At 38.1% G+C, this 18698-nt stretch overlaps 1 protein-coding gene and 1 pseudogene across 1 annotated transcript; both read right to left on the bottom strand.

Moving 5' to 3' along the window:
• Window positions 1-8825: 8825 nt before the first annotated feature.
• Window positions 8826-9393, bottom strand: LOC103559526 (enhancer of rudimentary homolog pseudogene; annotated as a pseudogene).
• Window positions 9394-16984: 7591 nt separating this feature from the next.
• On the bottom strand, window positions 16985-17962 carry LOC103559550 (olfactory receptor 11H4). The gene has a single exon (XM_008533191.2). The coding sequence runs from the start codon at window positions 17960-17962 to the stop codon at window positions 16985-16987; it is 978 nt and encodes a 325-aa protein (XP_008531413.2).
• Between the last annotated feature and the right edge of the window lie 736 nt (window positions 17963-18698).

The following is an 18698-nucleotide window of genomic DNA, read 5'->3' as shown; positions in this document are numbered from 1 at the left end:
GCCAACCTCTTCTAGACTTTGCCAACTACTGTGTTTGGCCTGAAACTTTTTGTTCCTGCCAACAGAGAGGGGAGAAGAAGAAGATATCTGGTTTAAATGTCCAAAATGGGACTGGTGAATGATTGGAGAAATGAGTAGATGAGAAAAACCTGCCATTTGAGGAATGTGAGCCTTGACATTTTGATCCACACACTGCTTCTCTGTAGCAAAAAGCCTTGTGGGAAACTTACTTTGTCTGCTTCTGCTTGTCACTGTCCAAAGGAGAGTCAACACTAGTTGTGCAATTTGGCCAGTAATCATTATTGGGTTACGTTTTTTAAAACTATGTTTTAAAATAGACTTTATTTTTTAGAGCAGTTTGAGATTCACAGCAAAATCGAGTGGAAAGTACAGAAAGTTCCCATATATCTTCTGCCCCCACACACGCGCTCCTCCCCTCCTATCAATATCCTGCATCAGAATGGTGTATTTGTTACAGTCAATGAACCTACATTGACACATCATTATCATCCAAGTCCATAGTTTACTTTAGGGTTCACGCTTGATGTTGTACATTCTATGGGTTTTGACAAATGTGTAATGACTTGTACCCACCATTATAGTATGCAGAGTGGTTTCACTGCCCTGAAATCCTCCGTGCTCCACCTGTTCATCTTTTCCTTCTCCTTAGCTCTGACAAGCACTGTTTCTTTTCACTGTCTCCCTAGCTTTGCCTTTTCCAGGTTGTCATATTGTTGGAATCATAGAATATATACCCTTTTCAGGTTGGCTTCTTGAGTTACATTTTTTTTTTTTTAAAGATTTTATTTTTTCCTTTTTCTCCCCAAAGCCCCCCAGTACATAGTTGTATGTTCTTCGTTGTGGGTCCTTCTAGTTGTGGCATGTGGGACGCTGCCTCAGCGTGGTTTGATGAGCAGTGCCATGTCGGCGCCCAGGATTCGAACCAACGAAACGCTGGGCCGCTTGCAGCGGAGCGCGCGAACTTAACCACTCGGCCACGGGGCCAGCCCCTTGAGTTACATTTTTAAATGATGTTTAAAAATAATTTTTAGTATGATTTTAAAGCTACGATAGAGAATAAATATATTTCCTTTTGGCATTCACAAGTGCATTTGAATGACCTCTTTTTGAAGAAATGGATACTGCTAAGGAAATTGTCCTGGTACCACCTCACCCTGGGAGAAGAAACGCAGTAGTTGACTTGACTTTGAGTGCTTTATAACCAACACTCTTTGGCCAGGCCACAGTCCAAGTCCGGAATGCAAAACACTTGTTTGAGGGTTGAATTGTGATCTTTTTACTGAATGATAGGGTAGTTGTTAGCCTACAGATAAACTTGCTTACAAGGCTGTGTCTTGGGACAAGACCAAGAAAGACACAGAAATCTCAGTCTGTACAGTTTCATTAGTGTTCATTAAGAACTGCATTCTACATGTAGCAACCAGATGTATGTATTTTTATTACTATGTAATATGTAAGTGATTTGTAAATTATTATAAATATCTCCCAAGAGACTGTGATCTCTTCTAGGTAGGAAATGTGTCTTTCTAAAATGTGTCCCCTAACACTAGCATGGCATCTATTTATGGTACACAATAAATGTTGAATGAGTAAACATTATTCTGTTGTTGCTTACAATTCTCTGAACACATATTTTTCTATTCTTGCTTACTTTAGATTTAGAATATCAGGTTCTCACATTTTTTCCCACGTATTTTACATGTTTATATTGATAGAGAAGGCAAACAAAATGGCACATGGTCCTGCTTATCTTTGTCAGGGCAGGATGGCTGTAGAAGAGATTAACCAGAATTCCATCAGGTGAATATAGAAGTAGACCCAGAGTGCTGGGACTTTAGGGCATGGCCCCACTAGATGGGAGAGTGCATGGGATACCAGTGTGGTCAGGGAAAACTATGCTTCCCAGGAGATAAGGAATCCCAGTGAGGGTCTAAGCCTACCATCTTTCTGCCCTGTCTAGCTTTCCTTTCTTTATGCTCCTTTCCTGGTGCAGGCCATTTCCTCTTTGCCTTCCAGGTGGTTGAACAGTTGGAAGAAAGGACTATACCCTTTCTTTTATTTACTTGCCTATTGTAGCCCGATTAATAAGTTGGACGCAAAGAGGAGGCCTCTTTCATTTCTTCACTGGTTCCTCCTAGACTCAGATCCAGAGTAAATTCATAAAAGTTGATTGAGCACCTAGTCTAGTATTGTATTTAGCAATATGACAGTTTTAAGATGAATAAGATCATACAGCTGGTGAGCAGTAAGCCTAGGCTTAAATCTGGGTCTCCTGATACCAAGTCTAGTGCTTTTGACACCATACCAGGCTGTTTTGTGGGGTTCTTATGCCAAAGTAAGAAAGTGAAAGGAATTATGTGTTCTTATTTAAACCCAAAAAGAGATAATGCAGGAAGGACTAAAATTCGAATAGTTAAGATTACTGTATACACTGCCTAATTCTCCTTAGGTGTTCAGATTTAATTTTTATATGTAGTTTTTCATATATTTAATGTCTATGCTTGCTTGTTTTATAGAAAAATGTATAATTGAGGATAAAACCATGTTAATCCAGCCTTTCAGTAAACCACTTCTGTTGGATATCTAGTTGCTCATATACAAAGACATAACCAGTATGATAGTTTATCTTAATATTAATTGTCTTCCAAATCTCTAGGAAGAAAAATGCAGCCAAAGTCAAACCTTAAAATGATGGTAAATATTATTCTAAGAAAAAGGTTGTACTAAAGCAAGGAGGGCATTGAGTTGGTGGTTGTGGTAAGTACTGTTATGAAGGATAGAGCTGGTTGCCTGGGGACATTATGTTGGAGAGCTGAAGAGAGAAAAGAATCAGCATAATATTGACAAGTTGTGTTGATGTAGAATCAAGCTTCCAAGAGTTCATAAAGTTTTAAGGCTGTAAACATATTCATCTTCAAGAGTAATTCCTGGAGGAGGAACTGAATTAGAGTAACTTAATTCCCTTAAGGTGGTACAGAGAATTATTGACACATTTGCTGTCCTTTAAGGCAATGCTTAGAAAATGGTACACCAAGAAAATGATGTTTGTCTGACATAGTGGAATAAACTTGAAAGGATTTGGAGCCATCTCTGTAGATTTTGGTTAAAAAGTTCATTATATTTGTTATATTCTAAGAGAAAAATTTACCTAATTTGATTAACATTTGTAATGAAAAAATATTGAATTCCTATAAAATTTCTAAATAAAATGTTTTGCACATTTTAAATGAGCACTTTAGATTTGTTTCTGTGTATGTGCATTTTAAATATAGAACTTTTAAATATTAGTTTTTAAGCTTGGTATATAGTTCATGCAATTTCTAGTAAAGACTTTGAATGATGGTCTCTTCAGATCCTAGATATTCACCGCTGATGAGAAATTTTCTTGAATTTGGATAATTCAGTTTCTGTGGATCAAACTTAAGAGTGTGATCGTTCTTTAAATCTCACAGCTCCTCCTTTTCTGTTATTGACAAATGTCATGTTAAAAGGTCTTGTGAGGAAACATTTAACATTACATTAACGGTAAACAAACTTTCTCATATCCAGTATTTTAAAAAAGGATTAAAGATTTTCCTGAAGTATACACTTATGTTGCTGTTAATAAATATTAATAAATATTCCTCAGGATTCAAATAATAAAACTGACTAAACATTATTAATGAACCATGTTTAAGCTTACTTTTTTTGATATTGAGTCTTTTGTTTTGAATCCATACACACTGTCAAGTACATCAGTGTATTTTCATGTGGGCTTTGGCATTTTTGAATGAGATTATTCAGGTGGTATAAATATCAGGTAAGCCACTTTTCAAAAAATTAACTTTTTATTTTGAAATACTTTTATATTTACGGAAGTTTCAAAGACAGAGAATTACAGTACATCTCTCACTCAATTTCCCTTATTACTAACATCTTACATGGTACATTTGTTAAAATTAACAAACCAACATTGATACATTACTAGTAATAGAACTCCATTATTTGCATTTCATCAGTTTTCCATTGATGTCCTTTCTTTATTCCAGGATCCAATCAAGGGAACCATACTAAATTTACTTGTTGCCTCTCTTCAGTCCCCTCTGAGTCTGTGACAGTTTCTAAGTTCCTTGTTTTTCATGACTTTGATAGTCTTGAGGAGTACTGGGCATGGTTTCTTGTAGAATGGCCCCCAATTTGGGTTTGACGTTTTTCCTCATGATTTGACGGGATTATGGATTTTAGGAAAAGATACGAAAGAGGTGAAGTGCCCTTCTTGTCACGTCACATCAGGGGACATGTATCCATATGACACCCCTGGTGATGTTAACCTTCATCACTTGGTTGATTTTGTTTGCCAGGTTTCTCCACTGTAGAGTTACCATGTTTTCCTTTCCCTAGTATTCTTTGGAAGCAAGTCACTAATTCTAGGCCACCTTCAGGGAAAGGGGATTAAGCTCCATCTCCTGGAGGAGAGAGTATCTACATATATTATTTGTAATTCTTCTGTAAGGAAAATTTGTCTATTTCCCTCCATTTGTTTACTTATCTCCATACGAACTCACATAAATTCTTTTTCATACTTTGGGTTATAATCCAATCCTACATTATTTACTTTGTTGCTCACATCGTTCCAGCTTTGGTCGTGAGAGCTCTTTCGGTTTGGTTCCTGTATCTGTTTGACATGTCTCCATCTTTTTGCTTTTTGAATATTTATATATTATTTCTGATACTACATGATCCTTTAGGTTCATCTTGTATTTTCCCTGTCCCAGTCCTAGAATCAATCATTTCTCAAGGAGTCCTGGTACCTTTTTTTCAGATTGGTACCTGCGCTAACAGCTATTGTCAATCTTCTTCTTCTTTTTTTTCCCTTCTTCTCCCCCAAACCCCCCAGTACATGGTTGTATATTCTAGTTGTAGGTCCTTCTGGTTGTGCCATGTGGGACGCCACCTCAGCATGGCCTGATGAGCTCCCAAGATCTGAACTGGTGAAAACCTGGGCCACTGAAGTGGAGCGCGCAAACTTAACCACTCGACCACGGGGCCGGCCCATCCTGGTACCTTTTATTGAAGAATAGTATTTAGAAATCAAGATCTGGGTGCTGGGGGTATTTATTGCTACTTGGGTGTTATTGCTTCAAGGCGTTTTCAGCAGACAGAGCTACATAATATATATGTATGTATACTACACCACATATACATACATATCTATAATTATTTCTATATTTACTCATCTGTATATATATTAAGTATGAATTCATACTGATGTCTCTAACGCTAACCAGTAACACAGAGTTCCTTCTTGCCCTATTTTCTTGCTCAACTGTAACTTCCCTCTTTGTCAGTGTAGTAGGCTAAATAATGGCCCTCCAAATATGTCTACATCCTAATCCCCATAACTTGTAAATATGTTGTTTTACCTGGCAAAAGGGACTCCACATATATCATTAAGCTAAAGATATTGCCATGGGGGAGTTTGTCCTGTATTTTCTGTAATTACATGGGCCAATGTAATTACGTGGGTTCTTATAAGAGGGAGGCAGGAGGGTCAAAGACAGAGAAAGTAATGTGATGACTGAAGGAGAGATAGAGATTGAAAGATGCTATACTGCTAGATTTGAAGATGGAGAAAGGGGCCATTAGCCAAAGAATGCAGGTGGCTTCTAAAACTGGCAAAGTCAAGGCAATGGATTCTCCCCTAAGGCACCCAGAAGGAAGCATCTCTGCTGACACTTTGACTTAAGTTTAGTGAGACTGATTTTGGACTTCTGACCTCCAGAACTGTAAGATTATACATTTAGGTTGTTTTAAGCCACTAAGTTTGTGATAATTTATTACAGCAGGAGTAGGAAACTGTTACGGACAGTGAGAAACCTGGTTCCTGCCATCCTCCGTTCATTTACTTGTTTGTTCAACCCCAGTTTCTATGTGAAGCAGTTTCAGAATTGGTAACCACACCATGTAAAAAATTTACCAACTAGAGTACAATGTTTACGTACAATTGCTTTTGCCTTTAGCCTTATAGTTTCCAGTCAGAACACCGTGTTGTAAAGTTACTTAGATAAGCTTCTTTTTTCTCTACCCCGTTCGATGCAGTTATGTCACACATTTGTAATACAGTTAGATTCATTTGTCACACTCTGCATTCCATTTTGGGATACCCCTACATCCTGGTTGATCCTTTTTTAGTTTGCATACATTAAAGTTCACTTTTTCTGATGTACAGTTCTATGGGTTTTGACAAACGTATAGAGTCATGTATCTATTACCCACCCCATTACCATACATATACAGTGCCTACACCCTAAAAGTTCCCCTGTGCATTCCCTTTGTAGTCAATCACTTCCCTTTCCCTCATCCCCTGGCAATCACTAATATGCTTTTTGTCCCTATAGTTTTGCCTTTTCCGGAATGTCATATCAATGATATCATACAATATGTAGTCTTTTGGATCATTTTTCTTTCACTTTCTAGAATGCCTTTGAGATCATCCATGTTGCTCCACGATTTGATAGCTCATTCCTTTTTATCACTCAATAATATTCTGTTGTATGGGTGTATCACAGTTTATCCATTTCCTTGTTGAAGGACATCTTGGTTGCTTTTCCTGACTATGAATAAGACTGCTATAAATATTTGTTTATAGATTTTTGAGTTAACATGAGTTTTCAAATTACTTGAGTAAATACTAAGGTGTGTGATTGCTGGGTCATATGGTAAGTGTATATTTAGATTTATAAGAAACTGCCAAACTGTCTTCCAAAATGGCTGTGCCATTTTCCATTCCCACCAGCAACGAATGGGAGTTTCTGTTATTCTACATCCTTGTCAGCACTTGTTATTGTCAGTGTTTTGGATTTTAGTCATTTTAAGAGGCGTGTAGTGACAACTCATTGTGGTTTTAATTTGCATTTCTTTAATGACGTGATGTCAAGCATCTTTTCATGGGTTTATTCACCATTCATATATTTTCTTCAATTAAGCGTCTATTTAGATCTTTTGCCCTTTTTGTTTGTTGAGGAATATTAGCTCTGAGCTAACACCCATGGCCAATCCTCTTCTTTTTGCTGAGTAAGATTGGCCCTGAGCTAACCTCTGTGCCCATCTTCCTCTATTTTATATCTGGAATGTCTGCCACAGCATGGCTTGATAAATGGTGTGCAGGTCCACACCCGGGATTGGAACTGGAAAACCCTGGGCTACAGAAGCAGAGCACGCAAACTTAACTGCTATGCCACTGGGTCGGCCCCTTGCCCATTTTTACTTGGGTTGTTTGTTTTCTTAATATTAAGTTTTGAGAATTTTTTAAAAAAGTTAGTAACTGATAGATCTTCAAAATGAGAATCATTCACATTTTTTTCCCATTGTCATATCATCTCATAAACTCATGACCTTTGCTTCCTAAATCTCAGCCAGCTCCATAGCCTGAAACTATCTCTGCTGCTTCTACCCAGTGAGATTTCTGCTCACTGCTTGCGCTCTACCTCCCTGTACCATAGCCCATAAAATGTTCTCAGGGAGAAAGCCTGGGTACATGTGGGGCTTATCTTGGATGCCTCCCCTTTCTAAAGAATTTCAGCCCTGCTTTGGTTGTTGTACAATGCCTGCAAGCAATTGTTTTCTATATTGTGTCCAAATTTTATGGTTATTTATGGTGGGAAGGTTACTCTGATAATGGCTATTTCGTCATAGCCAGGACCAGAATTCCTCACCTTAAAGTTCCAGAAACTCAGTTTCACCAAATCATATAAGTAGTCAGACTCTAGGAAGACTAAAATAAACACATTAAATTTGCAAGAGTGGCATAAATTCCTTAATTTGAGTAATTGCTAAAGAATCTTTCCCTGTCATTGCAGCTGCACCATCAGAATATACTCAAAATTTAAGTCTCAAACCACAATTTGTTGATAATGTAATCCTTCACAGTTATATACCATTTTATAGCTAATTGTTTTGTCAGGAATGAAGGTGAAAAAAAATTCCTCCTCATATCACCATCATATTCAAGTTGCATATATAAATAATTGCCATTTTAGAAATAGCTGAGTGTTCATCAAGTTGCATGAAAAATAATCTGCTAACTTTATTTATTCTATGATCTAGTTCTTTAATACATTGAGCTGTGGAGTCATTGAAAAGTGGTACGTGATGGGGCCGGCCCAGTGGCACAGTGGTTAAGTTTGCACGTTCCACTTCGGCGGCCCAGGGTTTGCTGGTTCGGATCTCAGGTGTGGACATGGCACCGCTTGGCAAGCCATGCTGTGGTAGGCGTCCCACATATAAAGTAGAGGAAGATGGGCACAGATGTTAGCTCAGGGCCAGTCTTACTCGGCAAAAAGAGGAGGATTGGCAGCAGTTAGCTCAGGGCTAATCTTCCCATAAAAAAAAAAGAAAAAAAAGAAAAGTGGTACGTGAGCTACCTTCATTGCCATTAATTCATTCAAGTTTTGCCAGCAAGCATCTTTGATACAGTCTTTCATTAATGACTCTGCAATTGTACATATTTTCTTTCTTTTAGCAACTCAAAATTCTGTTTTACAAGATCTCAAAGCACAAATGTTCATATGAAATATTGAACATTTGCTTTTTTCTGCCTTTTTTTTCTTTTGAAAATATAACTAAAGACCATTTATTTTGTTTTTCACTAAGACTTTATCTTGAGGACATAACTAAATTGTGTCACCACCCCCCACCCCAACTTGAAGAAGGGTTAGTACAGTGAATGTTAGAAAGCAGATAGGAACAGTTTGAAGGAATGGAACCAACATTAACTGACAAAGAACAACTTCCATCTAAATCATCATAAAAATGTTTAAGTAAAAAAAAGGGGGAGAATGGGGGTTTCAGATTGAACAAGATCCTCACATTTCATCTAATACATTCAATCCTGGCTAGAGCGTACCAAAATGGAAACAGGATTACTATAATACAAACTTCCACTACCGCAGGCTGTACACATCTGTGTTCCAAGCCCACCCCCATCCCCGTGATGCTTCCAACTCAACTATTTCCCAGCCTGTTGGGCCTGCCGACGAAGGAGCACGTAGATCTTCTCTTTAATCCAGTCTTTGTTATAAGGCTGGTATGTCTGGGTAGCAGCTCGGTAAACAAGGCAGCTGCGGTCTGCCAGATCATCGATAAAATCAAACAACTGACTGATATCGTATGTGATAGAGGGGCTGTTGGGGTTCATTCTCTTCAGATGTTCTTCAGACATTTTACAAACGCCTTCCATGCATTCATTCACAGACTCATAGTCAGCGTAAGTGCGGCCTTCTGGCCTCTCAGTAGGCTGTACCAGCAGAACGGTGTGAGACATCGCGCCAAACTCTTTCGATGCAGCCGCTGCCGACACCACCGCCGCACACGAGCTGAACCGCAACGCCGCCAACAGCCTGCTTTTTTTCTGTTTTTTAATTCAATAATATTTCTTTAAAAATTATTTTGGCTTTTAACATATTTCTTTATGTTTTGTATGTAAAAGCTGCTTAAGTTTTGATGGTTTCTTTGTTTCATTAGCTAATCTATCTCTGCAAGTAGCTCACTGCGGTTTGGGCATGTCATGCTTCATTATAGTTATATAATTAAAAATATATGAGGGTTTGTACTTCTGAGTAAACTAGTATGAATTCTTAGTCTTCATTTCTTGGAAAACATTTCTATTGTTATCATTTGGTTTACTACTATGGCTGCATTCAGAAAGGATGTGTCTGGGCTGTCCTGGGGGCAGAGTGGTTGAGTTCAAATGTTCTGTCTGCTTTGGCAGCCTAGGGTTCGCCAGTTCAGATCCTCCACGTGGACGTACACATCGCTCATCAAGCCATGCTGTGGAGGCATCCCACATACAAAACAGAGGAAGACTGGCACAGATGCTAGCTCAGGGACAATCTTCCTCCAGCAAAAAGAGCAAGATTAGCAATAGATGTTATCTTGGGGCCAATTTTCCTCACCCCTCCCCCCCCCAAAATGTGTCTTTTCTTAAAAAAGACTCCAGTAAAGCTTGATTTTCCACAACAAATTAGAGTTAAAAATAAATAATATGAATTATATTTCCCCAATTTAACTTATATTAAACTATGCATTAAAATTAAAATTATTGTAAAAATGTCATAAAGATAAATATGTATATTTTCTCAATTTTTATATACTTTCGGGTTACAGTTCACAAGCAAGCCTTAAAATGGCACCTGTTTTAACGTGGTTCTACTGTGTCTGACTAGTGTAAACAGATAGTACTCCTAAGTCCAAACTGGTCTACATCCTGTTCAAGGAGATGAGTCCATTGATCATGTGCTTGGATGTTACAATGTTGAATTGCTCTAAAAGTTTCTAAAGCTTCCTCTCAGTTTCTGTTCTTTTCTTCTTGTGGACCATACTTTGAAAAGCACCATTCTAGATCAAGTCACCATTATATCTTCTCTAGATTACTGCAATACCCTTATAACTGGTCCACTCTCTTCAATTTTGATCTCTCTCTAGTGCGTTCTTCATTTTGTCATTACATTGCTCTTTCAAAATGTAAATGTGATCATATCATTCCTGAGTATAACTCTTCAAACATTTCTCATTGGTCTTAGGATAAAATCTAAAGTTCTTATCCTGATTTATATGACCTTAAATGAGCTGATTCATGCTTAACTCTGTTGTCTCATCTTTTGACATTTCTCCCTTACATTGAATATTCCAGCCAAAATGAACTACTTTTTGTTTCTTGAATAGCCTACTCACTCGTTTCTGATTCTGTGGACATATTCCTTCTTCTTCTACACTCCTCCTCCATCACTGCTTTTTGGGTAATTCCCATTCACCCATCAGATGTCATCTTAGATGCTACTTCCTGAAGACTTTCCTGCCACCTTCCACATATCCTTGGACCTGGACTGGGTCATGTGCTCCTTCTATATGCTCTGATAGCATCCTGTGGTTACTCTGGCTTAGCACTTCACACACTAAATTAAAGTGAGTTGTTCACTCATCTATTTCCTCCTACAGTGTAAGTGCCATGAGACTTGTCATATATTGGGGGGAAAAATGAATGTAGGCACCTCTAGAAAATTCACTCTGTTCAACTTTCTTATCTTACAGATAGAGGCCAGAGAAGTGAAATGACTTATGTAAGGACACATAGCTAGTTGGTTGTAGAACTGGGATTAGAATGCTAATCATCTGATTGCCCATTCATTGCCTGTCCCAATACATTACACTTCCTGATTTCTTGTGGAGTGAAAGATCAAATCATTTTCAATATACTGAGGTCCAAAAGTTGGCAAATACACTTTAGGAAAGTTTTAATACTTAATACCAAAAGGATTTTTCTGGTTAGTCTTCAGTTAACTAATTATAATAATAATAATAATAATAATAATAATAACCATTATTCCTTCATAATTTATTCTTTTGTAAATATAGTTATAAGAATAATAACCGTTCTTCTTCTTTTCACGTAATATTTGCTTGGGTTGAAGTTTTTCGTGTTTCATGTTTAGGAAAACGATAGAAGCAAAATGATCACCAGAGGGCAACAGAACACAGCAGCTAGGTCAGACCGTGTTCTGCCCTACAATGGAAAATTTGCAGGGCTAAGGTTTTGGAGGGTTTGGAAGGCAAAAGTGGAGAAACAGAGAGAGGGATAGGATAAGTTACTGAGAATGAGGAAACCTATTCTCATTTTCATAGATCTTATCTTTCTCCACAGTTTTGCATCCTCAGCAATTGTACATCCAGTATCTAATAAGTAACTCTGAGATTCACCATAAAAGTAAGGGCAAAAAAGTTAATGTCCACAAATTCATGCTTCAAAAGCCTCAGCAGCAGTAATTTGATATCGGTTACTCCTTTTCTTGGGAACATTTGGGAGGAGGTGTGGAGATGGAGGTGTTGAGATTTACTGAAATAGAGGATGCAGCAGATTTGGATGTCATGGATACCCACAGTCATGAAGGAGGTTATCTAGGGTTCTGCTCTTCTCCTCTTCCTTTTTATCAGCCCTTCTCTTTGCTCTTCAGAGTCAACATACCTAATTCCTCTGTCTGGTGTTCAGCACCCTCATAACACGGCCCCACTAAACCTACTTTGTTTTCCATTGTTTCCCAACACTAACCCTCATCTCTAGTCAGGCTACTCACTTTACTCCACTCTCTATCCTCTCCACACCTTTGTTTAGCTGTTCCTTAAATCTGGAGAGCCTCACCTTGTCTTTTGCCATGCACCTTGAGAAAGGTACTTAACACTTAGGTTCTCGAGGTCTTATTCTGTAAAGTGGGTATAAACAATTCTTGTAATGATGTCATTGGGATTAAACGAGACAGTTTATGTCAGGACCATAGCCCAGTTAAAGACACATGAGAGGGTCTCAGCACATTTGTTCCCCTCTCCTTCCTATCTCTAAGTCACAGATCAACCACCACTTTCTCCTTGAATAAATTTCTGTCTAAAGCATACACTGACATGTCATTTTCCTAATCTCTTGTGGCACTTAATGTTAAATTCAAGGAAGGAAAATTAATACAATACCAATCTCACCTCTCATATTGTCAACCAGATGAGAAAGAGTGATAAGATCCAGCACTGCAAAGGCTGTGGGTTTTTTTTTTTTTTTTGAGGAAGATTAGCCTTGCGCTAACATCTGCCACCAATCCTCCCCTTTTTGCTGAGGAAGACTGGCCCTGAGCTAACACCCGTGCCCATCTTCCTCTACTTTATATGTGGGACACCTGCCATAGCATGGCTTGCCAAGCGGTGCCACGTCCGCACCCGGGATCCGAGCCAGCGAACCCCAGGCCGCTGAAGCGGAACGTGTGCACTTAACTGCTGCGCCACTGGGCCAGCGCTGCAAAGGCTGTGGGTAAACGAGCACTTTCATAGAAATTTTTTAGTAAGATATAATTCACCTAGCATAAAATTCATCCTTTTAAAGTGTAGGTATTTTTCAGTCTTTCACAAGGTTGTGCAACAATCACCACTATCTGACGCTAGAACATCTTCATCATCCCTAAAAGAAACTGGTTACACATTAGCACTAGTCCCCCATTCTTCCCTCTGCCCAGTCCTTGGCAAGAACTAATCTACTTTCTGTCTCTATAGATTTGCCTATTCTGGGCATTTTATGTAAATAGAATCATGGAATATGTGGCCTTCTGTGTCTGGCTTGTTTCACTTAGCATAATGGTTTCCAAGTTCATTCATGTTGTAGCAAGTATCATACTTAACTCCGTTTTATGGCTGAATAATATTCCATTGTACATATATACCACATTTTGTTTTCCATTCATCAACCCATGGACGTTTAGGTTGTTTTACTTTTTGACTATTATGAATAATGTTGTTATGAACATTCGTATACACATTTTGCTTGAACATATATTTTTAATTCTCTTGAGATTATACTTATGATGAAATTGCTGGGTCATATGGTAAACTCTAATTTACATTTCTTCCAGCAATGTGTGAGTGCTCTAATTTTTCCAGAATTGTTGTCTATCTTTTTGATTCTAGCCATGTTAGTGAGTCTGAAGTGGTACCCCACTGTGATTTTGATTTACCTTGCCCTAATGACGAATGATGTTGAGCATTTTCATGTACTCATTGGCCATTTGTATATCTTCTTTGGAGAAATGTCTGTTCAAATCTTTTATGCATTTTAAAAATTGTTATTTGTCTTTCTATTGTTGAGTTTTATGAGTTTTTTATACATTCTGGATGCTAGAATATCAGATATATGATCTGCAAATATTTTTTCCCATTCTGTGACCTTTCACTCTCTCGATAGTATCCTTTGAAGTACAAAATTTAAAAATTTTGATGAAGTCCAGTTTATCTATTTTTTTCTTTTATTGCTTGTATTTTTGGTGTTATATCTAAAAAATTTGCATAATCCAAGGTCACAAAGATTCAAATCTATGTTTTCTTCTAAGAGTTTCATAGGTTAGCTCTTACATTTAGGTCTTTGATCCATTTTGAGTTAATTTTTGTATGTGGCATGAGGTAGGTATCCAACTTCATTCTTTTGCATGTGGATATCTAGTTTTCCCAGTACTGTTTGTTGAAAACTCATACACTATTTAGCTGCATCTAATTTAGCAGTATTTCTCGTAATTAAAAATATACATTTCCTATGTCCCAGAAATCCTGCCTCTAATTTATGGACTACTGATGTGAATGTATAAAGACTTATATTAAAGGACATTAATTGCAACATTGTCTTAACTGTAGAATGTTGGATATAATTGTCTTGATTGAGTAACGGGTAAATAAATTTTGATATGTTTATATAATGGAACACAATGTGCCTGTTAAATAGAATGAGGTAAAATTATATGTACTGATTTTGAAAGATATCACGACATTTTAATGTTGATGTAGCTGAAGTTTGTAGCGTTCAAGCAACTTGCCCAAGGTCACACAGCTAGCCAAGAAGCCAGGATATGACAAGTCTGACTCCAGAGTTAGCACTTTAACTAAGGCATTAGTTACATATACATGTATATTATTTGGCAGCAAAAGTTTGCATGAGCCTAGTGAAAATTTGATAGAACAACGAGCAAATTATCCCTGGTCAGATTTGAAAGATAGGAAGGAGGGGAACAAACATGTGCTGAGAACCTCCTATTTGTCTTTTACTGTGCTATGGTCCTTGTATAAATTGTCTCACTTAATCCTTATGCTATTATCACAAGATATAAGTCATAAACCCATTTTACAAAATAAGACCCAAGAATCTAAGTGTTAAATATCTTTCTCAAGTACATAGCAGAAGACGAGGCAAAGCTCTCCAGGATTAAAAAGAAGCCCAAGCAAAGGTGTGGAGATGAGGGAGTGGAGAAGTTAAGTGTCTAGCCTTATTAGAGATGAGGGTTCATGTTGAAAAGTGATGGAAAACAAAATAGAGTTAGTGGGGCTATATTATGAAGGGTGTTGAAGGCCAGGCAGAGGAATTGGGATATGTTGACTCTGAGGAGCAGAGAGAAGAATTAGTGGGGATGACAGTGAATATGGGAAATCCATCATCTTTATATACTTCCTCATTGCTTGATTTTGTTACAATAACTACATATTATTTTGTAAGTAAAAAAATTGAGATAAGAGTATTTAAAAAACATTTTGAATGCTTACTCTCTGCTAGGAATTGTACTACTGTTGATTCCGAAACATGCAAAGAAGGTTAGGAACACACCTGTAGTTGAGCAAAGATGGGTGTATTCGTTTTTTGCAAAGAGGGAGAACATAGATTTTTGGAATGAGGAGCATGGGGCATCTAAGTAAGATGTTTAGAAGGGATTTACTATATGATTTGGGCTTGTGTTAGTTGACTTTGGGGAGAATTTAAGGAAGTAGAGGTTCTCTCTGGATGCAGTCAGAAAGTGGAGGAAAGTTCTATGATTGGGTATCTCAATTTATTTATTTATTTACTTTTTTGAGGAAAATTAGCCTTGAGCTAACAACTGCTCCCAATCCTCCTCTTTTTGCTGAGGAAGACTGGCCCTGAGGTAACATCCGTGCCCATCTTCCTCTCCTTTATATGCGGGACGCCTGCCACAGTACAGCTTGACAAGCGGTGCCATGTCCGCACCCCAGGTCTGAACTGGTGAACCCCGGGCTGCCAAAGCCAAATGTGTGCACTTAACAGCAGCACCACCGGGCAGGCTCCATGGGTATCTCAATTTTTATCTAGAATGCAGTTGGGCTAAAGCCATACTTAGTTAAGAGGCAGTAGTCACTCATATTTGCCTAAAGAGGGAGTTGTTTGGTCATTTTTTGTGGTTGGGACAGTGTTCTTGATTTTGTCTGTGCTCAGACATGATTATAGAGTGTTCTTGTTTTGTCTTGATCCATCATGCTTACATAGAAGCCTTGTCTGACGTTGATGTTATGTGAGATTTTTTACATTCAACAGTATTACACCATGGCCTGGCTGAGAGTGCCAGGCCAGCTCCTGGTAACACCATGACCTAGCTGATAGTGCCAGGCCAGTTCCTGGCTTCTGCAGGCTGCTTTCCTCTCTGGCACTGTGCGTTGGGGATCCAGAAATAAAAAAGGCAATTCCTGTCCTTAAGGAGCTTTCTCAAGGGGAAGTACATGTAAATAAATAAATTACACTACAATGTGGTATTTGTAATAAGTGATAAAAGCACTTAAAGTTAAAAGCTAAATTATTATTTATCGTGTATCCAGGTTTTGTTTCAAACCTACCACACAGGAACTATACCTCTAAGGAAATTTGCTGAAAGAATTCCTCCTGGTACAAAGATGTTTTTTCCCCCTCTTTTTTTTTTTTTTTTTTTTTGTTTGTGAGGAATATTGGCCCTGAGCTAACATCTGTGCCAATCTTCCTCTATTTCATGTGGGATGCTGCCACAGTGTGGCTTGATGAATGGTGCTAGGTCTGTACCCAGGATCCAAACCCTCAAACCCTGGCCACTGAATTGGATGGAGTGTGTGAACTGAACCACTATGCCACTGGGTTGGCCTCTCCCTCTTTCTTTTAATAGAGTGAAAGTGTATTTAGATAAGATTTTTTAGGCTAGGTATAAGAAAGGAGCATCTGTTAAAGGTGACAGGAACGTCTCATGGCTAGTTAAAAGTCACTGAACATTTAATATACATTAAATATGTGCAGTCTTTTGTATACCAATTATACCTAAATATAACTGTTAAAAAAGTCACTGCATCTTTAACTATCTGATAAACGTCATTAGACTTGTCCTAAAACCGATGAGAAATCGTTCAGAAAAGTCTAACTTCTCTCATATAGAAATCCCATTTCATCATTCCAATAAGAACAGCCTTTAAAAAAATTTCACTGCATGGTGAAGTCCATTGAATTAAGGTTTTTGTAGTCAACATAGTCATTTAAGCTATGGACATTCCAGGAAAAAAATATGGCCTCTAACTACTCAGAGTGAGGACTGAAAGACCACTGAAAGAACTTATAAATCTCCATCTTATTATTCATTAGAACTTGGAAATATGGCGTATCTTTGGCTCAAGAAATTTGACTAATTCTCCTTCCAAGTAGAACATTTCTCAGGGCAAGTTTCATGTCCTTATTACGAAGACTATAGATCAGGGGATTAAAGAGAGGAGTCATTACTGAATATACCAGTGTGAAGATCTTCTGCATGCAAGTTGGGATGCCATATGTAGGACTCACATACATTACCATGACTGTCCCATAGAAAAGAGACACCACAGCTAAATGGGAACCACAGGTGGAGAGGGCCTTTTTCTGGCTAGCTGCAGAAGGGATCTGAAAAACAGCTCTGAGCAACATGGTATATGATAGAAGAATATATGTAATAGTGAAAAAGAGGACAAGGGAGCTCTGAGTATAGAAAATAAATTCAATAATGGGAGCTGGAGCACAGGACAGAGCCATCAGTGGGTCCATGTCACACAAGAAGTGATCAATGATATTGGGTCCACAGAAGGGGAGTTGGGAGATGAAGAAAATGGGGATTGGGTAACCAAGAAATCCAATGAGCCAGCAGATAGACACCAGCTTTCCACAGAGCTTCCCAGTCATGATGGTAGGATAGTGCAGTGGTCGGCAGATGGCCAGGTACCGATCATAAGCCATTATTGCCAGGAAAAGACATTCAGTTGTGCCCAGGGAAAAGAAGAAATAGAACTGGAGGAAGCAGCCGGAAAATGAGATGGCCTTGGTTTTGGAGAGAATGTTGGCTAGCATGTTAGGAACAGTGGAGGAAACATACCAGATCTCAAGGAAGGCAAAGTTTCCCAGCAGAAAGTACATGGGGGTGTGTAGCCGTGGGTCCCATCTCACTGCACAGATAATGGCTCCATTCCCCAGCAAGGTCAAGATATAAGCCACCAAAAACAGTGAGAAGAGGAAAATCTGTATCTCCCAGCAGCCAGGGAACCCCAGGAGAACAAACTCAGTCACAATGTGTGTTGCTGACCTGTTGTTCATGGGTCTTAAATCTACAAGGAAGAAAGACATGAGTGTAACCCAAGTTGCTTTGCTTCCTACATATCTCAAGGGCTTTACTGAGAAAGGAACTTAAACTCTACAGGAAAATATATGAGCTATTTTGAGACCAGGTGGGAATAAATCCCACCTTATTTTGAATTGATTATGGTTCTAAATCTCAGTATTATTTTGCTAGAATCCAATGCAGCAAGAATTTTCCACATCAGTGGTACAAACAGAAATTTCTTTTTCACTTTGATCCTTAAGAAAACCTATTCTGATTTTGGTTTGTTTTTCTAAAGTTGATTATGAATCTTCACCCAAAAACTCATCTACTTTCTTTTGTTCAGCTTACCTTGTTGAAAAAAAAAAAACATGACATATATTTTGAGGACAGCTGATGTGAGGTTGGGTTAAACCTTTGGCAACAGAACAGAATTACACATTGAGAAAAACTTATTCCAGGACAGTGGATTTTCAGAATAGTCTAATCAAATGAATTAATTGTCACAGACATTATTGCATTCAGGAGTCAAGGCTTTTCTTAAACTTTCCTTTAAAGATTTTCTCTTAAAATATGACTCTAATCAGTTGAGTGACACCTAAAAAAATCTACAGAAGACTGAACATATCAGATATCTTTGCTCTAAGAAAATGAGAATATTATTTTTCAAATATCTCTATTTGCAAGTGTTTATTTTCATGATTTTTATACATACTAAACAAAAATGAGCTATCTTACTTTTCATGTTCAGATCCTACCTAG

Source organism: Equus przewalskii, chromosome 1, assembly GCF_037783145.1.
Source record: "Equus przewalskii isolate Varuska chromosome 1, EquPr2, whole genome shotgun sequence".
Classification (NCBI taxonomy): domain Eukaryota; kingdom Metazoa; phylum Chordata; class Mammalia; order Perissodactyla; family Equidae; genus Equus; species Equus przewalskii.
This window is presented reverse-complemented; position numbering and strand designations above follow the sequence as displayed.

Excerpts from the sequence above, each read along its gene's own strand:
- LOC103559550 (XM_008533191.2), bottom strand. The coding sequence starts at position 17,962 with ATGTCTTTCTTCCTTGTAGATTTAAGACCCATGAACAACAGGTCAGCA.